Source organism: Nycticebus coucang, chromosome 6, assembly GCF_027406575.1.
Source record: "Nycticebus coucang isolate mNycCou1 chromosome 6, mNycCou1.pri, whole genome shotgun sequence".
NCBI classification, from domain to species: domain Eukaryota; kingdom Metazoa; phylum Chordata; class Mammalia; order Primates; family Lorisidae; genus Nycticebus; species Nycticebus coucang.
Genome location: NC_069785.1, coordinates 60809194 through 60835904, shown reverse-complemented (window position 1 = coordinate 60835904; position 26711 = coordinate 60809194). Strand labels below are relative to the sequence as shown.

Here is a 26711-nt window from a genome sequence, read left to right as displayed (position 1 = left end):
TCTGTATATGATTAGAATACAAATTGAGCCTGTGTACTTTACATTGCTATCTTGTGTGTCTTTTTTTTTTTTTTTTTTTTTTTTTTTTGGCCGGGGCTGGGCTTGAACCCACCACCTCCGGCATATAGGACCGGCGCCCTACCCGTTGAGCCACAGGCGCCGCCCTATCTTGTGTGTCTTACATACCTACGTATATATACTATTTTCAGTAGAAGTTAGTGTGTTTTATAATAGATAAACTATTCAGAGCATCTGTTCTCTCCTATAAAAAGCAATAGGATGCTAGGTAAAAAAGGAGAGTTGAGCAAAAATATTGATGAGCGTCTGCTCTTTCCTGAAATCTCCATTAAAATGATAGTGATCAGGGATAATCCAACAAAGACAAGGTGGATTGAAGAGAACGAGCAAAATTTTGGAAACTGGGAAGCAGGTTGGGGAAGTAGTGTCTGACTTGGCAGAGCCAGGGAAGTCAAGTCCTTAACCAGCAGTGGACGCAGAGGGCTAGTTTGCACTGTTAAGATTTGGAGAAATAGTCTTCAAGATGTTTTTTTCTAAAAGCATAATCCGTATACTTTTATAACCTTCCTACCATATTTAACAGTATATTGATATTGTACGATATCATTTTAATGACTGTAGATATTTTATTCCATGGACATGTTATTTATTTTTAAAATTAACCCATTCCCACTGGTTGGGACCTTTAGGTTCCAGGTTCATTATTTTAAACAATCCTGTGAGGACAATCCTAAGCCTAATAATAAAATTCTAAAAGTAGAAATGTTGGGTTAAAGATTTTTTTTAAAGGTCATTGATAAAGGCCTGGCACCTGTAGCTCAGCAGGTAGGGCGCTAGCCACGTACACCCAGGGCTGGTGGGTTTGAATTCAGCCCGGGCCTGCCAAACAACAATGACAACTACAACCCCCAAAAAACCAATATATATCCAGGCATTGTGGCAGGCGCCTGTAGTCCCAGCTACTTGGGAGGTTGAGGCAAGAGAATTGCTTGAGCCCAAGAGTCTGAGGTTGCTGTGAGCTCTGATGCCACGGCACTCTACCCAAGGCAACAGCTTAAGACTCTGTCTCAAAAAAGATTTTTTTTAAAAAAGGTCATTGATACAAGTTGTGATACTGTCTTCCGGGTAGATGTACCAAGTTGTACCCTTACCATTAATACATAAGAATAATTTTTAGACACATCTAAGAATCTCATGCTTAAAAATTCACATGTGCAGCCACTATTAGAAACAACAGTAGAAGACTCCTGTTTAATTAACTTTATTAGCTTTAATTTAAATAAATATCATATTTAGTGCCCCAGTTGTGGTTTCTAAATGCAGTTTTTGGGCAGCACCTGTGGCTCAATGGAGTAGGGCACAGGCCCCATATGCTGGAGGTAGCAGGTTCAAACCCAACCCCAGCCAAAAACTGCAAAAAAAAAAAAAAAATGCAGTTTACTTCAAAGAAACCAGACTTTCTTGAATTAATGACTAATTCCAGGTGGAGGGAAAAAAATGTCCAAGGAGAACCTAGAAAACATTGTGTTATACCAGAGGTCTGTCCAAAAGATTCAGGAGGCACCTTGAAGAAGTTCCCACTGTTGTAAGCTAAGCTGATTTTACTATCAATAAGGATAATATGTACAGGAGATTGAAACTCTCCCTTCATATTTAACTCTGAGTTAATGATAATGAACAAAATTGTAGTTACCTTTGGTATATGCTCTTAAAGACATTCCAGCTAATAAGCTACAGAGAAATGATAGACTTAGGATAACACCATTTTATCCCCCAATAATTTATGGATCTGATCTAGAGAGTAACCACCAGTGACTGCTAACTATATAAAGAGACAGGACTCAGGTTTTGTGTTTGATGTTGGAAGTACCACTTCCAAAGCAGTCCTGCCAAAAGTCAGATCTGATCATGATCAAGCCTGCAGATCTAACTACCACTACACTAGAAAATACAGCAGACAGAGGAACAAATGATACTACAAAAGATTAAGTCAGCAAAGTCCAGACTCTGGAAAACTACAGGACAAATGACCCTATTTCTTCAACAACTAAAATTCAAGAAGAAAAGGAATAAAAGAGACTTAAGAGATACAGCTAACCAAGATAATTTATGGACTTACTTGGATCCCGACTTGAATGAACTGTTAAGAGACCCTTGGAGAAATATGAAGATTGACTAGATGTTTGGTGATATTAAGGATTTTTACTGTTATTTTTTTTTAATGTGATATGGTATTACGGTTATATTTTACAAGGAGCTCTTATTTTTTAGAGATATGAAGTGACATATGTAAAAACAAAAAGATACCTGTAATATTTGCTTGAAAATAATTGAGGATTTGGAGTTGGCTAGTGTGTAAGGATATAGTTGAAACAAAACTGGCTGGGAATTGATAATTATTGAAGCTGGGTGATGGGTACTTAAGAGATACACTATTTTTTCCGCCTGTGTTTATAGTTGAAATTTTCCATGAAAGTGTTTTAAATGTGAATTTGAATTCATATAGAAGTTTATTCATTACTGTTTTTATTTTAACAGTAATTCGTGATAATCTATATTCATAATGACTTTTTGTAATTTTTTTTAATGGAATTAAACTTGAACCAGTCAAGCTAACATAATTATATTCTGCTCCAGTTACAATGAATAATTAATTGATTTCAACGACTAGGGTGAAATCTTGAAGCTATCAGTATTAGCAAGCAGGCCCTTTGGTCCCTGTTTGCTCTCTAATTGTTAAGGGGCTTGCTAGCTATTTAAGAAAGATATTTGTTTTCTGCTAAATATATCAGGGAGTGTGGTCATCCACTGAAACTTTTGTGTCCCACATTGGAATAAATGTTAAATAAATAGCTCAGTACAGTAAACTAGATTTCTTCTTCCCTTTCTTTTTTAAATGATAATGATCCCTGGAGGTGGAAATGTATTTTTAAAAAATATCTCCTATAATTGTTTGCAGTGTAAAAAAATTAGAATTAACCTAATAGAGTGTAGCTTGTCTGATATAAAAGGTACTTCCATTTTCATGGGTTTTAGAAATCATTGTGAAAAAATGAAGCCTATTTGGTAATATTGCATAAATTAAGCTGCATTATTCTTCATTCTAAATGTACATTTTATTATTATTTTCTCCCACCGCCTTTGAGCATGGGAGTTAGCCTTTGTATTTCCAAACACAAAAGGATAATTTTTATAAATTAAGATGTCAGTATGTTAATTTTTCATTCACTTTTGTGATTATATTTAGTTTTCCTTTTTTCATAAGCACCTATTAGTAGCATCTCTGGTTAAGTGAACTGGCCTGATAACCGTTTTTCCCCCTTTTCACTTGAAGTCCTATCAGGGCGTGTGCGGCGTTCTTTGGCTTCTGTGGTGTGCTGATACGCATGGCCAGTTATCTCTGTCATTTATTGCACAGACATCTCTTAAGCACTTGATTGCGTCAGGGCCTCTGCTGGATGATAATACAGTAGTGGGCTGAGTCTCTGCCCTGATGAAGCTTCTGGTCTGGTAAATGAGACAGATACTCATTGAACAATTATTTGAGTAAATGTACAATTCTGGCCATGATAGGTGCTGGGGTGGGGGAGGTCTTTGGTGATCCAAGAGCTGATAAAGCAGGGATAGGGTGGAGGAGGTAGGACATGGGAAGGTCAGGGTATACTTCCCTGTGAAAGCAACGCTTGAGCCAAAATCTTCAGATAGGAGTTTTAATAATGTTAATTGGAATCAGTGTAACCCGGCTTATTGTACCCTCAGTGAATCCGCAACAATAAAAAAAAGAGAGAAAGAGAAAAAAATAATGTTAATTGGTTGTATGCTGGGCTGATACGATCATTTTTCTTTGGGGAAAGATATTTCTGCTCTTGATTTTATTTTATGTAAACTTTATCTTTCAGGTTCCTTTGTTAATTTTTTTAATGATTTTTAATTTTTGCTCAGCATTGTATTCACTTGCTGAAAAGCTGACTTCTACTTTGACAGATGTCATAGTCAGGGAGTTGTGAAAGGTCCTCAGTTTTCAGACCTGGACTTCTGTATCGTGACTGCCATAGACTTGGGATCAGAACCTTGAGCTGAATGAGGTGTCCCTCTGATCTGCTGCTCCCTGGAATTCTGTATACCCTTAGCAAATTGCAAGGCAGTCCTGCCATATGTAAGCCAACTCTTGAAATCACCATTTACACTCGTAGCTGCCTGTATTTTGTATGTAGAATGTGCTCCCATGTCTAACGTACACTCAGGGTTTTGGCCCAAACTTTCAGGAAAATGCCCCTCAAGAAAGTGGCTGGCTCTGGGGCGGCGCCTGTGGCTCAAGGAGTAGGGCGCCGGTCCCATATGCTGGAGGTGGCAGGTTCAAACCCAGCCCCGGCCAAAAACCACAAAAAAAAAAAAAAGAAAGTGGCTGGCTCTTAGCTAGGAGAGACACATCTGGGGGAGGGCTAAGCTCTCCTGGTAAATGTGCTGATCCCACTGCCCTCTTGCAGTCACCTGTTCTGTGAAGGCCGCCCCTTCCCTCTCTCCCCTGAGCCCTTCCTTCCCTGACATGTTGGCTCCTCCTCCCCTGATGATGGTGCTTGGTGGAGGCTGCTCCCGCCCACTGCACTGGTTCCTGGAGCGTCCTGGACTGCAGCCCAGTGTCCCTGGTGGGCCCAGGCAGGAGGGCACAGGAGCCCCAGGAGGCCCGCTGGGCTCCTGAGCCACACTACCCTCATGTGACGCACATTCTTTTTTTCTCTCAAAAATATGGACAAAAAGTGCACATTATACGCAGCAAAATGTAATACTTCAATTCCCATTCACACCTACTGCAACTTGTTCTCACAGCCTCCCAGGGCCTTCAATCCAGGCTGTCTCAGTAGCTCACAGTTTTAGTGGAAGGAAAGAAACCAACAGTTAAAATACAGAGGGGTTTGCGTTGGAACCTACAAACGCTAGGTGCCCTGGAATCTCAGAGGAGAGATGCATACTGACCCTGGTAGATAGTGGGGAGAGGCCAAGATGATTTCCATAGGGATGAGCTGGAGCTAAGTTTTGGAGTTTTGGTAAAAGTTTGCTTTAACTAGCCCAAACTTACTGCCGCAAACTTTAAGAAATGATATAATTACAGGGCAGTTGACTGATGCACTGCCCTACTTTTTGTCTGGACTGCCCATTCCTCCTTTGTTCTTCTATAGGACTGTACCTTATTAATTTCCATTTCTTTGCACTTGGCTACAATAGATGTTCAATAAACATTTGTTTTAATAAAAGATTTGTGTTTTATAAATAGGCCATGAAGCTGATTTTACAAGATAGGTCCAAAAGTTAGTCTCATTACGTGTTACTGACTTTTTTCTAACTTTTAACATCTCTGATTCTAAATCCCCTGGCACAACCTCCCTTCATCTCTGTAGAGATATTTTCTTTCAAAATCTAACATGTCCTGTATTTGTAGAGTATAAAACATTCCCACCATGTTTTGCACAAATGGGAAAAGCACAGCTTAGCAATGGGGCCCATAACTAACCGATGATAACTCCAGAGAGAAGAAATACTCAGAAAGCCCAACGCAGAAAACAGGACGCCCTGGCTGCTTTGTGTTTGTGGATGTTTTCTTCAGCTAAATAGTCTATGGTACTTGTTTTGTTTTACTATTTCATAATGAAAGGTGAAAGTTAAACATTTTGGAAATGGTATTTTCTAGCAGCAAACCTCCAGACAAACATTTCTGAGTTTTCCCACAGAATTCCAGTATTTTTTTTTTAAATTTCAAACTAATACGAGGGTACAATTATGTTACATTATTTGCAGTTGTTAGGTAAAGTCCAAGTTGTAGCTGAGCGCCTCACACAGGAGGCGTATACCCGTACATTGTGCCCATTGGATGGGAGCATGCCAATCTCCCTCTTGAATTTAACTGTAAAGACAGAACGTATCTTCCAGGCTAACTAGCTGTTCCCCTCCCCAAATCCGTGAGTCAAGTTTGCTTTCCAGTGGAACGCTGCTTTTAAGAATGCAGGCCTGGCGGCGCCTGTGGCTCAGTGAGTAGGGCGCCGGTCCCATATGCCGGAGGTGGCGGGTTCAAACCCAGCCCCGGCCAAAAACCACAAAAAAAAAAAAAAAGAATGCAGGCCACCTCCAGGTATTTTCTCCTAAAGAAGGCCAAGATATACTAAGTGGAAGAGCAAGTATATATAATACATATACATGGTCTGATTTCTTGTGTAAATTTATTTTCCATTTGTAAAAATGTATAATTTATTCGTAGAAAATGTCTAGCTCAATACTTTAAAAGCTGTTAAGTTATTTCTGAGCACTGGGATTAAGGGTCTGGCAAGAGGAAAATGATTTTTAGTTTTTGTTTTATACCCTCCACACTGCTTGAATTTTTTATGAACTGGATTTCTTTTATAATAAATAATTTTTTTTAATCACTAAATGTGATGTTAACTATTTTTACAATGCATTGCCAGTGTTGTTTGTTGAAGTTGGGTGATGGGTATATCCAGTTTTATTTTGCTATTCTCTACACTTACGTGTATTTGAATATTCCCATAGTAAAAAATAAATGTGTTGCAAAAAAAGTCTATAGAATTATGTCATGTAGTTAATAGTGATTATCTTAGGGTAGGAGAAGGAAAGGAGAGTTGAAGAGGATGTCACATATCTTCTGCCTCTAATGTTTTGGAGTCTACGTTGCTTTTATAGTGGGAAACCACTTAGATACACACACAAACACCCCAGAGCTCCCAGTGCAAAGTTACAGGCGTAGACAGGAATAGAAAGAACTTGTTTGATTTCCTAGATTGTCGCGAACCAGAGTGGAATTGGTGGGGAATGAGGAAATTACAGCATAAGAGAAGACACAGAGACAAAGGATGGGATTGGGAGGTCTGACCGAGCTGATGGCTGCAGCCAGCGCCGAAGCACAAAATCAACTTTATTTTATAGTATCTGTATAGGGTTGTCCAGGGGGAGGTAGAATAGACCATATGGGGAAATAGCATAAACAAAAGACAGATTTGGTCTTACAGTACAATAGGAAAGTGTAAATGACTTTAACAAAGACAAACCATCTTGTTAATGGTTTCTACTCAACTTTGTTAACATATGACAAGAAGCAAGAAGGGAGAGATCACGATGATCCCAGCATAGTTAACAAAACAAAAGAAGAACTGTGTGACTTAGTGGTTATTACTTAACTTTGTTAGCATATGACAAGGAGAAAGTAGGGAGAGATCTCAAGGATCTCTGCATAGTTAACTAGACAAAGAAAGGGCTACTTGACTTCTGGCAGAGGGAGCATGAAGAAAGGAATATGGCTGTTTTGAGAATGGAGGAGAAGCAGTTGGGGGTTCATTCTCTGAATGTTCCCCAGGCTGTGAGGGCTCTGCCGTCTCACAGCCTGCTCTCTACACTAGATAAACAGTAGTTCCTGCTGTGCATGGTGGTTCATGTCTGTAATCCTAGCACTCTGCGAGGCCAAGGCAGGTGAATCACTTGAGCTCAGGAGTTTGAGACCAGCCTGAGCAGGAGTGAGACCCTGTCTCAAAAAATAGCCAGGCATTGTGGTGGGCACCTGTAATTCCAGCTATTCGGGAGGCTGAGGCAGGAGGATCACTTGAGCCCAAGAGTTTGAAGTTGCTGTGAGCTGTGACACCACAGCAGTCTACCTAGGGCAAGAGAGTGAGACTCTGTCTCAAAAAAATAAAATAAATGAATACATTCATAAATATTAGTTCCTTAGGGAATATACAAAATACATGTGCAAGCCAAGAGTGTTTAAAATGTAGGGCTTAGCTGCTCCAAAGTAAGATCTTGAGGCTTGTTTTAGAATAGGATTTTTGAGCTTGCACTAGGGAGGGCCTAGCCAGTGGTCTGCTCTACATGGTTTGCACTTTTAGCTGGCTACCAGGCTCCATAACATGAAAAAACAGTGTCTTAAAGTAGAGTACCTAATCACAGCCTCCACACGGGTCCAAAGGAGTTACTGTGTCCAGGACACATTCTGTCACTGACTACAGTGCTAGGCTGCATTCACAGATGCATAGATCTGTTAATATAAGGAGGGAAATGATGGTCCACCAGCCATGGGAACTGGGACCTTGAAAAAATTAAGTTCTAGGTAGCTCCTTAGTGAAACAAGAATAATAATATTAGCCACCTCAGAGAGTTGTGATGAGGATTAAATGGGAATGTATGTGAGGCCCTCTGCATATGGTAAGCACTCATGCCAACTATTCTTGTTTTTGTGTGAAAAACTGCTTATTGAACTGGCAACAGTTAGCTTGTGAGCAGGTGTTCTCTGATTTCCAAGTATCTTCTCAAATAGCCATGTGGGTAGAGATGATCAGTCTACAGTTTTATCTTGTTGCTTCTGCCAAGTTCTGGAATGGTCATGTCACCCAATTTTGGCCAGTAAGGTATGAGGGGATGTCTACTGGGTGATTTCTACTTTTCTTTCTCTGCATGTTGTTATGTCTACGTTTGCTGCCTGGAATTGAGCAGCCACCATGCCAACAGCCTGAGGATGAAGCCAGCATTCAAGATGGCAGAGCAGAGCAAAGAAATAAAACTGCATCTTAGTGACATTACTGACATGCTGAATAAACCATTCCTGAAGCCCAACCTACCTGGAAATTCATATTTTTGAGATTAAAACAAAAACAAAACAACAACAACCAAAAAAAAACCTCAAACAACCTCCTTATTTAATAAGCCAGTTTGAGGTATCTTCCAAAAGCATCATAATTGTTTGAATCTGCACCAGAGAAGATTTGAGGTAGGGGTGGTAGCATTTTGAGCACTTCAGAATGCAAAAAATAAAGATGTCAAGGAGTTCTGAAATGTGAGGAACAAGGGGTTCTGGAAAAATAACAGCTTGAACACATCCTGCCTCTTTTCTACTTGCAATTTGACCCATCTGCTGCTTCTGAGCAAAGCACCTGCTGGGGCTTCCAAGAGGCAGATAAGATCTGGGATGTGGGTGAGGCTGCAGGTCATCTCAGAATCCTGTCAGAGGGAGCTGGGGCAAGACTTGTCTCTCTTCCTGGAGACTGAATCTGAGAGCCCTAAGGAGGCAACCAGGGGGAAGGTCCTTGTGAGTGTGAGTCTTCCAGTTCTTGAGGCGCTCACTAAGTGGGCTAAGTTGCCTTTGCCCCTGAGTCTGGGAGAGGTGAGGAGACTGGGAAGGAAGCAGAAAGCCTTACCAGAGGGCTCATAACCCACTTGGTGCTAAGCTTGAGCCTGGGGAGGCTGATGCTACTGTTTCTTCTACCATGTAGGGAAGGCTGCCATGTAAGATGCCTCAGGACCTGGAACAGAGCTCCAGTGAACAAAATAAAAGAAGATTCCTACTGGGGCCCTGTAGCCAGGGAGAAGAATCACAAGCAGCACCTGCAGTATAGAAATAGCTTCTGGCATAGGTAACTTGAATCGAGGAATAAGAAAAGGAGATGTAAGTGCCCCACAACCCTCCACCCCCGATTTTCTGGGACCAAAGAAGGATGATTTTGAATGAAATGTTTCAAGAGATGAAGGAGAAGGCAGTTGCTGTCGATGTCTGAATTAGTGTCAGAGAAAGAAAGATACACCTCAAAGCACAGAGCAAAATTACAGAGATAGAAGTCAGGAGAAAGTGGAAATCCAGAAGAGGGAGGGGTGAGGGATGTGACACTCCTGGGAAGAGGCCGCCAAAAATATAAGAAAAGTTTCTGAGATGAAGAGACACTTGCAGAGTTCCTTTGAGTTTCTTTGAGTCTTGAGTTCCAAGACTGATGATCAAAAGATACACTCCTAGGCATTATTATAAACTCTGAGCTTTAAGAATAGAGAAAAAGCTTACAAGTTTCCTTTGGGAAGAACTAGTTAATCCTAAAGAAGAAAGGATCATCTTGGCATTGGACTGCTTACCTACAACACCAGAAGCTACAATATGGAAAACTGCCAACCACTGAGAAAAAAAAGCCATATGGAAATGACCTAGTCAGTCCTGAAGCTTGGCACTTGGTTCATCTTTAAAAAAGCATTCAAGAATATGTTGCCAGTTCCTTTTACTTTGTGAGTCAAAATCTCCAGAAGAGTTGAGAAGGACCAGAAGAATATAAAATCTTAGAAGAATAGTAAAGATATATTATAGCCCGAATCAGCACCTGGATACTCAAAGGTCAGAGAAGCTCTTCCCTCTGCCTATGAGCCTTGCTGGGGGTCCTCCACTCCGTAAAAGTTTATTCTGACTTGATCACATCACCATCTGCCTTGTCAACTCTTAAAATAGTCTGCTGCTAAAAATAGTAAGTGAATCTCAGCAAATCTGGCCATTGAGGCTGGGTGGTAAAGAGGGAAATGTTCCAAAGTTCCCATCTGGACAGTGGTATGCAACTGTGATGGAAGTCACAGTATTCCAAAGTTTGAGATGAGGAGTGGAAACAGTAAAGGAATAGAGTATTTGGTGAAAGACGTGCCTGTTTTTCATATAATGGTAAAGAAATATTTATCTGATTATGAGCAATAGGAAAAGAGAAAGTAACCTGGAAATAGAATGAAATCATATCTTGTTAATACGATTTCTTTTGTAGATTTCTTTCTACAAAAGAAATCGTATTAACAAGATAGAAAGGAGAAAGATTAATCTGATAATGCTGCAAAAATAAAGACAAGTCAAAGGAGGAAATGATTAGTAAAAAAAGTCAATAAATAGATAATGTAAGATAGGAGAAGGAGTTCAATCATTTCAATAAGTGTGAATGGACTAGATTTTCCTATTGAGTTAAAAAATAAATGAACCAGATTTACTAGAAGAAAAATACCCCAAAGTTTTAAAGAAACTTAAAGTATAAAGAAAAGTTAAAAATAAAGGGATAGACAAAAATACCAGGAAAATATAATAAAAAAGAAAATAAATATAACAAAATTGTCAGACAAGAAGGAATTTTAGGTATGAGTCACTATAAGAGGAATACAGTAGAACTTCCATTGTTCACCACCTCCATACATTGGCCACTTCCTTAAATTGACCTAATTTTCATAGACTAGACTTGCACACATGTACGTGTCAGGATAGTAGGCCTAGTTCCTTATGTTGACCACCACCCTATGTTAACCAGCTTTTTATTGTCTCTTGGGTTGTCAGCTTATAGAGGTTCTACAGTATTACGTAACAATATACGGCACATTTTAGGAAGCAGAATTAAGATGAGTAAACTTAAAAAGCAAACAAACAAAAAAAGCTTAGTAATCTTAATGTATACCAAACCATGCAAATGCAAGCACAACTTGATAAAAATAGATTTTAAAGTATTTTTTAAGAATCAGATGTAATCTACAAAAATGAGGATATACAAGAGTAATACACTCAACATACTTGAATAGATATATAATCTCAAGTAAAAAACATAAAATGTTTCATGTTTCCAACAGAACGTTATAAAAATCGATGATGTGCTTGATCACAAAGGAAGCCTTAGCAAATTTAGAAGCAAGAGACTTTTGTAGCCACATTCAATAAAATTAGAAATAAACAATTTAAAAGGGACTAGAATAGCCTCTTTATAGCCACATAGGGAATGAACTCACCAATCCCCTAGGAATTGAATGAACTTAGAATTACTCCAAACGGAGGAGGGTGGAGCAAGATGGCGGCCGAGCAACAGCTTCCCTGCAACTGTGCACGGACAGGCTGAGGCGTTCCCCTGAGGCTGTCCAAATCAGCCTCATCAAACTCCACAGATCCGCAAGAGAAGTTCCTTCTGGCTGCAAACACTCTGTTTGGCTCTCCAGGAAGAAATGAATGACTTGGACTTGTCCCGAGCCTGAGTATAAAGCCCTGTCAAAGTCATCAGAAACACAAGAGGAGGTGGAAGCCAGAAGCATCTTTCGAGCCACTCGGGGACTGGCAGGGACACTGACGTTTGAACTTACATAAGGATTGCTTTCAGATGCAGAGAATTTATAGGGTAAAGCCCCTGAGCTTAAAGAAGAAAAATTAAGGTAATTGTCATTGTCTATTATGTTATGAGGTAGATCCTTTTCCCCAAGTTTTGTTCTTTTGGAATTGCCCAGAGAGTTTCTTGGAGGCCAGCTGGCATCAGCTGGTTCTCTGTGGCTTTGTACTACCTGGGAAGCGATGGGCTGTTGGCTCCCATGTGACTCAGGCTGCTGCCTGAATACTTCCTAGTTCTTATGCTCCTGTTTTCAGGTGTTAGCTCTTTGTTACTAGTTAACCTGGGCTGAAGTGTCGGGTTGTCCTGAATGTTCGTTTTCCTGGCTTGCTTTGGACTTGAAGGCATACTTGCTGCTCCCGATCTGCTGACAGGAGAGGAGCCAGCATCACTCAGAGGACCTCCATTCCACATGGTCAGGAGTGAGCCAGATGCCTTTCGACCTTCCAGGCCTCCGAGAAAGTAGACATTGTTATGTGATTTATTCCTTGAGCTGTATTTGGAATAGGGAGGCTTCTCTAAGAGCCTCAAGGCCCTTTCACCATCCCAGCCAGAATAATGATTAAAGTCCACTCTCCCCAGGGGGTATCCACTGAGGGAGGGTGCAGTGCTGAGTAAAGGAGTGGGAGGTTTCATGGAAATAGTTTTGTCAGTTCCATCACAAGAGACTTGCTTGCTTCCCTGGATTTTGGCCAAGGAGGGGCTATTTCTGACACTGGTTCCCAAGGAAAAGGACTTCTCTTAGCAGGCACAGGTTGTGAGAGGGTTAAATAGGAGCCAGAATAATCTCCAGTGGCTTTAAATCTAAGACTGGAAGAGTATTTCTTCGGGCTTAGGCTTTCTATCATGTTTTGAGAATCATTCTCAAGAGAAGACACCCCAATGTCTTCCTCTAAGCTACCATTTTGTAAATCCAGCTGCTTTAGTGTGTGGCTATGCTCTGCCATGATCTTGCTGGAATCTGGAAAGAAATAAAAGAGACAGTTTTACTTAAAAAAGATTTTAAAAGAACAGCGCCTTGTCAGGCCTGCCTCTGGGCAAATAACCCTGCCGTCTAACCTAGTGCAACTAACAAACACAACCTCTATTTTGCTATTAAATCTATTAAAACTGTACTTCAAATTGAAAAAGGATAAAGACCACTGATCTGGAAAGTTTACTGTACAAAAGACAAATTAATCAAGAGGATAGCAGTGATATTTGAAAGAAACAAATCCCCAACCAAGTCCAGGTGCAAAATTAGGCTAGAGAAAAAGACAATTTCCCTTTAGTGTTCGACCCCGTGGAAGACATCTCCTTCCTGAGTGCCTAGCAAATGCCCAAAGGGTCAATGCAATAGACCTTTTACCTCTATTAGAATCATTAACTATTAGGAAATAAATTCCTAAGGAAACAAAATTCACATTTTGGCAAACAAAAAATTTTGTTAGACACTGATCACTAACACGAGAGTTGGAAGCTGGTTCTTTAAATGTGGGGTCTGGGAATTACCTTCTCAATAAGGAGACTTAAGGCTTCTGCACTCATCAGAAAGAGGCTGTTAATGACAGAGGAAAAGGTGTTGCCCAATTTATTGCCATGTGGTCAGGATGGGGAATTTAAAAATATGAAACTGTTGTATCCTTAAAATTTCCTGGTACACAAATATCATCCTTTATATTAAACCCTCTTCTCTAGCAGAAACACCCTTCTCCCTTTTGGGTACCAATCAGAACACACCACTTCTTCAAGATACAGATTAGAATTCTATCTTCCACCATTAAAATTTTTAAGAAAATATATAGACTCATAAGAATGTGCTTTGGACCGCAGTTTGAGCAAATTGACCTAAGAAATTAAAGTTTTGGGCTATGTCTTTGAATTATAAACTATCACAGCAAAAAAAAAAAAAAAAGAATTACTCCAAACGTACTTTCTTTTTTCTTTTCATTTTTTTTTTTTTTTTGAGACAGAGCCTCAAGCTGTCACCCTGGGTAGAGTGCTGTGGCATCACAGCTCACAACAACCTCCAACTCCTGGACTCAAGCAAGTCTCCTGCCTCTGCCTCCCAAGTAGCTGGGACTACAGGCGCCTGGCACACCACCCGGCTATTTTTTGGTTGCAGCCGTCATTGTTGTTTGGTGGGCTCGGGCTGGATTCGAACCTGCTAGCTCAGGAGTATGTGGCTGGTGCCTTAGCTGCTTGAGCCACAGGCGCTGAGCCACTCCAAACGTACTTTCAAAAAGGGTAGCATTGAATCATACTCTTAACAAGAATATCTCAAGGAATTAGGAGGAATATTATCATTTTCTGATGTAGTTTCTCTTGAGAGTTAACTGTGCTATTTAACTTTACAGTTTTTTCCCCAATTGTGGAATCTTTCTAAATGTAATATTGGACAGAATATTCCTTAGTGTTCCTGTTGTTTATCTTATTTTCCAGGATAAATATGTCCATTTGCTCCAACTACCCCAGGAAGAATTATTAGAATTTTAGAGCTCAGTTTGGATTTGTCATAGTATGCCCCCATTTACTCATTATTATGATCATATTTAACTTTTTACCTCTTTTGCTTAAAGATATGTCACAAAAATAATTTTAATAAATGTTATATGCAATAGGTGAGTAAAAGCTAAAAATCTAAGAATATTACATGCAAAAGCACAAGAACCAGATGGTTTCACAGCTGAGTTTTTCTCTAATTAAAAAGATAAAAAGATCACAATATTATCTAAACTATTCTAGGCCAAGGGCATAGAGAAAAGCTGTAGACCATCAAAGCATAAAAATGATAGATCAAAAAAAGGTGTTGGCTCAATTTCACTTATAAAACAAAGGCAAAATTCTAAATAAAATCTTAGCAGGTAACGTCCAGCAATGTTATTTAAAAGTACATTGTAGCCAGGGAAGGTTTATTCGAAGAATGCAAATGTGGGTCAATATCAGGAAATCTATCAACTTACCTTCATGAATAAATTAAAGATGGAAAACCATATAGTACTAAGACATTTCCTAAATTTCAGCAGCCATTTCTAATAAAAATGTTAAAATCACTTGAATACAATAAAATTTATTTTACTACAACAAAACGAAAAAGAAAACAAAAAGTACAATAAAAGGCATATCATTAAAACTTTTTAAATTAATGTCAAAAACAAGACAGTGATGTGTCCTATTGATATTATTAACTAACATTTCCTTGGAGCTTCTGGCAAACCCAGTATGGTGGAAAAGATGAAATAATCAGTATAGATTATGGTTTTTGGTGATGAGCAGTTGCACAATCTCTTTTTAGAATCTCTAAATCTCTAGAATCTAGAGATTCTAGTCTAAAAAAATCAATCTAACAAATAGAATAAATAAGAATTCAATAAGGTGGACAAATAAAGAATAAGAAAAACCCAGATCTGTTTTATAATAGGTAATAAGTATAATAAGTAATAGTAATAAGTCTCATGGGATAGAAACAGAGTCACAATAATGACAAGAAATTGAAATACTTTGGGATAAATGAAAATTTAAAAAAATATGCAGTCTTATCGAAGGATATGAAACAAGATTGGAGCACATGGAAAACAGTGTTCCTGGTGGAGAAGACCTCCTATGTGTATAATAAAGAGGTCCTTTCTCTTCATACTAATTTCTATCTATTATGTGACTTACGCATTGTATAACCACTTGAAGGCCAGCATGATTACAATAGCACCTCCATAGTTGACAACCTCCCTACATTGATCACTTCCTTAAATTGACCTAATTTTCATAGACCAGACATGCACCACTACGTGTCAGTACAACAGGCCTATTTCCTTATGTTGACCACTTCCATGTGTTGACCAGTTGGTTACAGTCCCTTGGGTGGTCAACCTACTGTAGTTTGGAGTTTTTTCTTTCTTTTTTTTTTTGTAGAGACAGAGTCTCACTGTACTGCCCTCGGGTAGAGTGCCATGAGGTCACATGGCTCACAGCAACCTCTAACTCTTGGGCTTACACGATTCTCTTGCCTCAGCCTCCCAAGCAGTCCCAGTCCCTCCCTGGGACTACAGGCGCCCGCCACAACACCTGGCTATTTTTTTTTTGTTGCAGTTTGGCCAGGGCTGGGTTTGAACCTGCCACTCTCAGCATATGGGGCCAGCGCCCTACTCACTGAGCCACAGGCGCTGCCCAGTTTGGAGTTTTTTCAAAGAGCCTGGGAGGTCATCGGGAGGGCTTTAAGTAGGAAAATAATGTGATCTAATCTTTCTTTTTTTTTTTTGTAGAAAAGGAGTCTCACTTTATGGCTCGGTAGAGTGCTGTGGCCTCACACAGCTCACAGCAACCTCCAACTCCTGGGCTTAAGCGATTCTCCTGCCTCAGCCTCCCGAGTAGCTGGGACTACAGGCACCCGCCACAACGCCCAGCTATTTTTTGGTTGCAGTTTGGCCAGGGCCGGGTTTGAACCCGCCACCCTCGATATATGGGGCCGGCGCCCGACCGACTGAGCCACAGGCGCTGCCCATGATCTAATCTTTTTAAAAAAGATCGCTCTGAGCTGGGTGCAGTGGCTCACACTTATAATTCTAGCACTCTGGGAGGCTGAGGCAGGTGGATTGCTTGAGCTCAGGAGTTCAAGACCAGCCTGAGCAAGAGAGAGACCCCCATCTCTACAAAAAATAGAAAAATTAGCTGGGGCGGACACTTGTAGCCTCAGCTACTCTGGAGGCTTAGACAAGAGGATTGCTCAAGTCTAAGATTTTGAGGTTGCTGTGAGCTATCAAGCCACAGCGCTCTACCCAAAACAAACAAAGAACAAACAAACAAACAAATGATTGTTCTGGCTACTGTGATGGGAATGGATTGAGAAGGAAGATTAGAGGGGTGGGGAGGTGGTTAGAAATTTGTTGTAAGCATCCCTGTAAGGCGGGGCTATTGGCAGCAGAGGTGGAGAGGCACATTTAATAGGAAATAAGAGTTGAATTTGTGGGATTTGGAGATTGTTCAGTTGCAAGGGGCCAAAAGAGAGGAAATGTTATGGATGACCTCCCCCTCCACCAGAGTCCAGCATTAGCAACGGGGTGGGTGGTGATAACATTCGCTGAGAGAGAGGACCAGGAGAATGGGGACAGGTTTTATGGAAGAAGGGGCTTTATGCATCCAGTTTCGGACATCTGGAGTTTGTGAGATGGCCTAGGGGAACTGCTGAGGGGACACTTGGATACAGGGGCGTGTGGTTCTGGAAAGAGGGCCACCAGAGCTCTAGCGTGGGAATGGTTGGCCCACACAGTCATAAAGCCAGCCGTAGGATGGGTGAGAAATGATGGGCCCACACAGTCATAAAGACAGCTGTAGGATGGGTGAGATTGCCAGAAAGAGGGAACCAAGGGAGCGAGGAAGGAGGCCTGCGCCTGCCAAGGGCTGCCCTCAAACGGTTGAGTGTAGGACAAAGAGCAGGGAGGAGGCTGAGAGGTCGGAGGAGAATCAGCGGGTGCTGAGAACTCACACCCACCTGGGGAGTAGGGAGCATCACTGATGTCACAGCTGGGCACGCAGAGGAGAGAAGGATCCCCTTGCTGGGCTGGGCTGGGCTGGGCTAGGAAACAACTGGTGAAAATAACTGGGCCTGGGTAGATAGGTGGGACTCAGGCAGTGAGGAGAAAATTCTGGAGAAGAGAGGAGGGAGGTATAAAGAAAACGCAGAGATGGGAAGGAATGAGGTGTGCTGGGGGCCATGAATTATGTAGAGATCCGTGGGATTCAAACAGAAGTAGGTCTTCCAGGAGAAGGTTAGCAGGTAGGTGGTGACTTTCAGGACTTGCTTTCTTTAGTCTTCCTCCTGCTTGTCTCATTCATATGACTTTCCCCTAGTCCAGCCTCTGCCAGAGAGCAAGCCCCCCTCTGGGCAGCATTGCCACCCCCACAGATGTGTAAAGCAATCAAAGCTTTTGCAATCCTTGCAGCCAGCATTATTACTCAAGGTGAACACTGAGGACAGGGAGCTTTGCAAAGTAGCAGAGCGCATTCATTTCAATGCTGAATTGAGGGCTTGTTTTCTTCTCTCGGGCTCACCTCAAAGAGCCCAGCTGCAGTGTAACTGATGCTGCCTTCCTTCCCTTGTGCTGTCCTCCAAGGAGAAGCACAAACAAGCTTTTGCCTGAAAGGAAAGATGCTAGTGTTATCTTTCCTGCGTGGGCTCATAAATGCAGATTCTATGGAGAGAGGTGTGTATCATCAGCTCACCAGCCCGTAGTTTGCATGTGCAACAAACAGATGTGGCTGCATTATTCAGCTTCCCAATTTGACTTCCCTACTTCGATGTGCTTAAGAAAATGTGATGTCGATGAACACATCTCGCCAAGTGAAAATAATTCACTGACAACAGAATTGGCAACCAGATCTGGGTCTGCCAGGAGGAGTTTCAAATGTTCCAGTCACGCTGCTGGCTTACTGAGTTCTCTGCCCCAAATGTTATGACGTACTGTGTCACTCCACGTTTTCTTCGAAAAGATGAAATAATTTCTAGTGACTCTATGTTCATTTTGAAACATATGACATTATAGTAGAAACATGTTTGTTTAACTCTGCCCTTTATTTATTTATTTTTTTAACACTGTGAAATGTGACACTCAGACTAAATGTGCGTGAAAACATACAGAGGGTGCCAAAATAAGGGTACGCGTTTTAAGAAAGGGAAAAACTGTCTTAAAAGTGTCATACTCAAGTCGAATGTGACTTCTGCAATTATAAGAGATGCTCAACGTGACCTGTATTCGTCTTTCAGTATTGATAGATACTGAGTATCATGATTTTTAAGACAGTCTTTTCCTTCCTTACCAGTGTACACTTTTTTTGACGCCCTCTGCATGTGTATGGTTTGTAGAGTGGTTACAAAGGTGAACATCCGTGTAACTACTACATAGAGTAAGAAGTAGAATTATTGCTGCTCCTGGAACGCTGATGTGCCCTTCCTCCTTCCGAGAGTTACCAAAGCCTCTCTTTTGTGGTAGTGATTTTGTTGTTTTTACTGAGAAGTTTACCTCCTGCTTATCCGTCCCTCACAACACAGGTTAAGTTTTGCTCGTATCATACTATCTCTACTATTTGTGTCTTCGTGCAAATGCAAAACCGATCAGTACCTCCTTCAATTTCGCACCCTGGATGCCTCGCTGCCTCGCTGCCTCGCTGCCTCGCGCTGGTCTTGTGTGTGTAGCTGTGGTTCATCTTTTTCACCGCTGTGTGATGTTCCATCGGCACGATTGTAACACAGTTTGTTTACGCATTGCCCTGGCAGACATGTCAGCTCTTACTGGCTGTGATGATTTCAAGGATCCTAGGAATATTCTTATACCTGTCTCCCAGAATACATATGCACAGACTCTGTAGGACAGAGCAAAGAGTGTTTTCATGTCGTTTTTTAAGAAGTAATATATTTGTTTCTATTTTTAGTAGAGTCAAAGTCTCACTCTTCCTCAGGCTGATCTCGAACTTCTGAGTTTAAGTAATGTACCTGCCTCCCAAAGCGCTAGGAGTACAGGCAGGAGCTACTGCACCTGGCAGAAATAAAATTTTAAATACCTTTTGGATAGTGAATGGTAAATCCAAAGCAAACATGATTTTATTATAAACTTCAGATTTTAGACATAATGGAAAATATTGTTCATTTTAATATCTACCAATTCTAAACACACACACATACTTTTTACCTAAAAGTGGGTTCAAAATATTTTTTGCAGATAAGAATAGCATGTGGAACCGAAGGCTTCATCCTGAAAGTTTATCTTCCTATTCCCTCTTCCCATACTCTTTAGTTTTTGGAGTCTTTCAAAGGGAAATAAAAGTGAATCATGCAAGATAATTTTAAATGGATTAGTCAGAAGTCTCTTCAAGATTTTTGTTCCCCTGAGTCCTGGTTCACCTTGCTCTGGTGAAGAGAACATGGATTATGGGCTGAATGTAGCTGAGCCTGCATGCATTTTTTTTTTTGTAGACACAGAGTCTCACTTTATGGCCCTTGGTAGAGTGCCATGGCCTCACACAGCTCACAGCAACCTCCAACTCCTGGGCTTAGGCGATTCTCCTGCCTCAGCCTCCCGAGTAGCTGGGACTACAGGCGCCTGCCACAACGCCCAGCTATTCTTTTGTTGCAGTTTGGCTAGGGCGGGGTTTGAACCTGCCACCCTCGGTATATGGGGCCGGCACCCTACTCACTGAGCCACAGGCGCCGCCCTGAGCCAGTGTGCATTTTAAGTGAGGTTGTTTAATGTGTGGAACACGTTCCTCCTCTCTGATCATGTGAAACACATGTCTAACCCATACTCATACTTAGTATCTGTTCCCATGACAGGCTTTATGATGGAATTTGCTGGTCAAAGTATCAGTATTTCGTGTATTGATCAGTTTGAGAGTTGTTATCTAATGTTATCTCAGTCAGTTCGGTTGCTATGCAGATTTCCACCGAGTGGCTTAACATTTACTTCCTGCAGTTCTGAAGCCTGGGAAGTTGAAGATGAAGGTGCTGGTGGAGGTGGCTTCTGGTGAGGGTCTGCTTCCTGGCTTGCACTTGGCTGCCTTCCCATGGTGCCTTCACATGGCAGAGAGCTCTAGTCCTTTATCCCCTCATTAGGACGCTAATACCATTTATGAGGTTTCCATTCTCAGAACTTAATTACCTTCAACTACCATCCCATGGAGGATTCCAATGGAGAGGATCCTTGGAGAGGATTCCAACTCCTCTCCAATTCACAGGGCCCCTCCCCCACCTGCCTCGACCCTCCCTTCCCTCACCCCTAAGATGTAGAACTGTGAATATAACAAACTGCAAAAAGTTAGTCTTATGTAGTGACATTATTTTTGTCATATGTTTCTATATTTTGAAACAGGTTTGTAACTTCTTCATTTGAAGGATAAGCTGGTTTGTGTTTCATGGTATAATGGGGCATTTGCGTCATATTCGTTAGCATTTATTTGGTGGCAGAATGTTTGCCTAGGTACAGACAACTTTAGCAACAACTGTTGCTCGTGTGTATTTTTGTAAATGTTATGCATTCTGAGAGGAAAACACACAAAAGAAAAAAAAAAACTTTTTTTCTGGGGCAGCGCCTGTGGCTCAGTGAGTAGGGCACTGGCCCCATATGCCGAGGGTGGCGGGTTCAAGCCCAGCCCCGGCCAAACTGCAACACCAACAACAAAAAAATAGCCGGGCGTTGTGGTGGGTGCCTGTCGTCCCAGCTGCTCGGGAGGCTGAGGCAAGAGAATCACGTAAGCCCAAGAGCTGGAGGTTGCTGTGAGCTGTGTGATGCCACGGCACTCTACCGAGGGCAGTAAAGTGAGACTCTGTCTCTACAAAAAAAAAAAAAATAACAAAAAACTTTTTTCTTTTTGCGAAGACCAGTGTTGCTGCCTAAAAAAAACAAAAAAAATGCTATACAAATGGACACGATAGTCAAAGAGGAGAATTCTAATTTATTTAATTAGTAACTTAATTAGCAAAATGATCAATTCTCCAGCTTTCATTATTATCACTAGTAAATCATTTTAGTAGAATTCTACTTCTATGTGTTTGGTTCAGTGGAATAATTGTGAGGTTTGTACAATATAACTATTACTTTGATTCAAATTTTTCTTCTTCTTTTTTTTTTTTTAGACAGTCTCACTCTATTGCTCTGGGTAGAGCGCCATAGTGTCACAGCTCACAGCAACCTCAAACCCTTGGGCTCAAGCGATTTTCTTGCCTTAGTCTTCCAAGTAGTTGGGACTACGGGCATGCAATTTTTCTTCTTTTATGAGCTATATTGTCTTAAAGAGTATGTACTTCAGTGCCGCAGTCCCCAACCGTGGAGCTATGGACCTGTTAGAGACCTGCCTGCTCTGAGTGAGCACGTGAAGCTGCGTCCACATTTACAGCACTCCCCATTGCTCACGTCACCGCTTGAGCTCCTCCTCCTATCACATCAGTGGCGGCATTAGATTCTCACAGGGGCGTGAATCCTACTGTAATCTGCACATGGGAGGGATCCAGGTTGCGTGGGCCTTATGAGACTCTTATGCCAGCTCCCATCCCAGTCTGTGTGTGTTGGAGGGGGTGCCAAAAAGGTTGGGACCACGGCTTTAGTACACACAATTAGTGATTAATCAGAATTTTGCTTTATTTAAGCATTAGTTATATAATAAAGAAGTAGCTTTCCAGCACAGTTCAAAAACTCATTCAGAAGAAACTTGCAAGGATATAAGGAAAGTCTGACTTAATCATAAAAGACACTGTAAATTAGAACAACAGATCTAAAGGGCTCTTACATTTGTACTTATTTGCATATATTAACATTTAACAAGAGAGAAAATTGGGAAATCTTTATTGTACTAATACTTGGAAACTGTTACATAATAGAGTTTTTGAAAGCTCAGTTTATAATAATGCACATCCCCCCCCCATTAAATCTAAACGTTATTTAAAGTTTATGTGAGATTCTTTATGTAATTTTTCCAAATAAAACAACCATTCCAGACAGGGAATCAGATTCATTTATTCTTTACACTGGGTCTTCACTGACACTCATCTGATCTTCCGCTTTGATTTTTTAGTGTTTACTTCACATTTCACAAAGATTTTTTCCTGAGTTGGGTAAAGTTGTAGATCGTCTTTGTTTTCTGAGCAAAATGTCATTCTGAGTAGGAAACATAAAGCAAACACAGTGTTAAGTTTTAGAATGGATGGAGCTCATGGGATTGTTTCATCTTTTATCAAGTACTATTCAATTTAGGTAATGTGTATGATGTCTTTTTAAAATTTACATTCTTATGTTTTCAAATATTTTTATAACTTCAGAGAAAGTCAAAACCTAAGCTAGTGAAAGCAATCAGGACCTCCTGGGGGCTCTGTACTGGGGTGATTCCAATTCTGTAAGAACTCCGGGCAGCCCTCCTTTGTCCTCCCTTAGAACTCATCAGAGATTTGAGGGTGACTGTTGCTTCTTTGGCTACCTTGCCCTGACTCCAGGGCAAACACAGTTCCCCAGCTGTTCCTCCCAAGGCCGGCTTAGCTTCCCAGCCTTCCTTCCTTGGACATGCTCCAGTTTGTCACTGCCGTACTTCAAGGTCTTTGGCACGAGGCCACCATCCTCAGTCTCTGCCTGGATCAGCCTGTTAGCCCTGCCCCTTCCTCTTACTGACACTGTCCCCTTCTCTGTCCACTGAAGAGGACACCACTGTGTGTTTGGGGTCTTTCTTGGAAACAATTGCTAGACTGCTTTGACCTTTGGCTTGGCCTGAGATGCAGTTTTATGGTACTAGCTACAACCACATCTATTAAAAAACATATATATATGTATATATACACACACACACACACACACACACACACACACTCACACACACAGGGTGGCCATAAAGCTCAGGTGCAATTTAAAATAGTATGAAATTTAAAATTGCACATGAACTTCATGGACACCCTGTATATATACACATTTACATATATCTGTAGTCACAGAGAGTTCTAATTTATGACTTCTTTGCATTGCATCTAAGGTCAAGTCTTTACTAAATTCGACTTTTTAAATTAAAGAAGTACTATGAAGTTCAGCGGTTAGGGTGCCAGCCACATGCAGAACCCTGCCCCAGCCTGCTAAACAAACAAAAGAATAGCCAAGCATTGTGGCGGGCACCTGTAGTCCCAGCTACAAGGGAGGCTGAGGCAAGAGAATCGCTTGAGCCCAAGAGTTTGAGGTTGCTGTGAGCTGTGATGCCATAGCCCTCTATTGAGGACGACATAGGGAGACTCTGTCTCCAAAAAAAAAGAAGTGCTATGAGTAATTTATGAATGCATTCTCAAAAAATTCAAATGGTAAAGAAATACGTGAAGCCAAATGTTAAGACCCTCTTTTCCCATCACCTTGTACTAACTTCACGGTGCTTATAGTTTGGTTTATGCATTGCCAGACCTATTCCTATGCATTTACGTAAGTACTGGTGTTCACACATGAATATAAAGATTCTTCAATAGAAGTGGGATTGTACTGTATTTTCCCACAAGTTTTCCTTATCGCCAAATAAAGTACTTGGTGACTTGTTGGTACCAGTACCTATAAGCCTATTTCATTCTTTTTCACCTCTGGCATGACATTCCATTGTATAGATATACCACAGTGCATTTAGCATTTCTTTACATTGAGGTATTCCTAATATAATAGTTTCCTATTTATTTATTTATTATTAAATCACAGCTGTGTACATGAATGCAATCATGGGGCGCCATGCACTGGTTTTATAGACCATTTGACATATTTTCATCACACTGGTTAACATAGCCTTCCTGGCATTTTCTTAGTAATTGTGCTAAGACATTGATATTCTACGTTTCGTAAGTTTCACATGTACCCTTGTAAGATGCACCATAGTCCTATTTATTTCAGCGGTGCATCTTACAAGGGTATATGTGAAACTTGGTAAACGGTCTGTGAAGCTAGTGAATGATGCCCCATGATCATTAAACTTTAAAAACTATAGATCCCATAGACCCCTGATCCCCACATTTAATGTTTCGCAGGCCCCTCCTGCAGTCCTGAGGAAGGGTTTGATGCAGTTGTATTGTAATATCTAGCACTGCAACTCTGCTAGATTAGATTATGGACAGTCAGGTTAACAGGATGAAATCTAACAGAGGGAGGAACTGTTGGAAACAGTACACAGGCAACAAATGGGTGACACATCAGTCAGACTCAGGACAGATCTGGATTGAGATGATTTCCACCAATGTCCTCAAGCTGTGTAACTTCTGTTAGTCTCAGTTCCCTGATCTGCACAGCCAATACCACCCATTTCGGGTCACTGGGGGGTTATAGGAGATTAAGTGTATGAAGCACCTAGTGCGAGGCCCGCCATGCACGGGAACTCTGGAAGTGCCGACCCCCTGCCCGTCCTCCTCCATTAGTCCATTCTTTAGCACCATGTGAGTGTGCGCTGGGAGAGAAGGTGGAGGTGCGTTATATGCAACCTTTTGGTCCCAGTCACATGGGACCATCATGGTGAGCAGCTGCCACAACTTAGGCATCACTCTGAGGGTGAGAGAATGTCGGGGGGATGGTGCTCAGAAGGGGTACTGCTCCGGAAGGCCAAAGAGCCTTGCAAAATAGCTCCGAGCAAATGAAGAGGGAGCAGCTTAATTTTCTCAGATTGATCGTGTGGAGAAATCTGTTGGCAGACTGCAGAGTGAGCTCTTAGTAATTGCCAGGACTTTGCATCCCAGGGAAATAAAGTCCCTGAGTGTGGTTGTGTAAGGGACTCGGGGGACATCAATCTGCCGTGGGCAGGCTCCTGGTGGTGAAGCCTGAGAGTCGAGGGAGGAGGCAGTTCAGAGGTGAGATGCTTGCTGTTTTTCTTCTCTACTGAGGGCAAACCAAAGAGAGATCTGGCCTTCCCAGCAGAGGAGGTGGGAGGGGAGAGACAAGTTTCCTGAATATAGAAGCGCAGGGACAAGGAGAGGGCTTGGGGAGCGCAGAATTCTCCTGTCACGGAGAACCACAGAACTACAGAAAAGCAGAGTTACTAAGGCAGCCCTTAGCTCTGCAGGAACAGCCAGATCATCCTCCTTTTTGTTTACTCTCTATCTCTCTCCTAAGCCCATCTTGGCCCCAGAGCTTTGGAGCCATGGAAGATGGTCATTCCCACAGAGTAGCATTTTTTTTTTTTTTTTTGAGACAGAGTCTCATTCTGTCACCCTGTGTAGAGTGTCATGGTGACATCATCATAGCTCACAGCAACCTCAAACTCTTGGGCTCAAGTGATCCTCTTGCCTCAGCCTCTGAGTAGCTGGGACTACAGGTGCTCACCACAACACTCAGCTAGTTTTGCTATTTTTAGTACAGATGGAATCTTGCTCTTGCTCAGGCTGGTCTTGAACTCCTAAACTCAGGCAATCCACCTGCCTTGGCCTCCCGGCATGCTAGGATTACAGGCATGAGCCACCACTCCTGGCCCAGAGCAGCATTTCTTTTTTTTTTTTTCTTTTTGAGACAGTCTCACTATGTTGCCCTTGGTAGAGTGCCCTGGTGTCACAGCTCACAGCAACCTCAAACTCTTGGGCTTAAGCGATTCTCCTGCCTCAGCTGCCCAAGTAGCTGGGACTATAGGCGCCCACCACAATGCCTGGCTAGTCCTTGGTTGCAGTTGTCATTGTTGTCTGGCAGGCTTGGGCTGGGTTCAAACCTGCCAGCTCTGGTGTATATGGCTGGTGCCCTAGCTGCTGAGGTACAGGCGCTGAGCCCAGAGCAGCATTTCTTAAGGGTAGTTCATTCATGAGCATCAGACTTTCTTAGGGCTCTAATTAAACAGCACGAATCCTGGGGCCCTTCCTAAGAGAACAGTGAATCAGAAGCTCTGCAGGTGGATCCAGAAATTCTGCAAATTTATTAAGCTTCCCAGTAATTCTTTGGCATCTAAGATTTGAAAGACACCACCACAGAGAGAGGAAAATTGAGACTTTTGAGGTTGTGATCTATTAGAAGCATTTCCCCGGGGTGGCACCTTGAACTAGCAGCACCGACGTCAGCTTGTGACAGATCCACATGCTGAAGCCTGGGAAGCATTAGGCCAGTGAGGTGGTTCTGCAGCTCCAGAGGCCGGTGGCTGCTAACCACAGGCAGTGGGAAGAGGCTAGACAGGGATTCAGATGATCTGGGTGCAAATCCTCGTCTTTCCACCTACAGTGGTGTGAACTCAGGATAGTCACGTCCCCTTTCTGAGCATCCATCCTCCATCTTTAGGGCATAATATCACCCATTTCCTATGATGCACGCAAGTATTAAACTGAAACCACCTGGCATGTGG

At 41.8% G+C, this 26711-nt stretch overlaps 1 protein-coding gene and 1 pseudogene across 1 annotated transcript in view; both read right to left on the bottom strand.

Moving 5' to 3' along the window:
- Positions 1 to 4434: 4434 nt before the first annotated feature.
- On the bottom strand, positions 4435 to 12895 carry LOC128588694 (pleckstrin homology-like domain family B member 2; annotated as a pseudogene).
- Positions 12896 to 22394: 9499 nt separating this feature from the next.
- The window catches only part of LIPC (lipase C, hepatic type), a 163554-nt gene continuing 159237 nt past the window's right edge, over positions 22395 to 26711 (bottom strand). Inside the window, exon 10 of the mRNA XM_053594723.1 lies at positions 22395 to 22555. Within this exon, the coding sequence (XP_053450698.1) occupies positions 22444 to 22555 (112 nt within the window). The 3' untranslated portion in view covers positions 22395 to 22443. The remainder of the gene's footprint in view (positions 22556 to 26711) is intronic.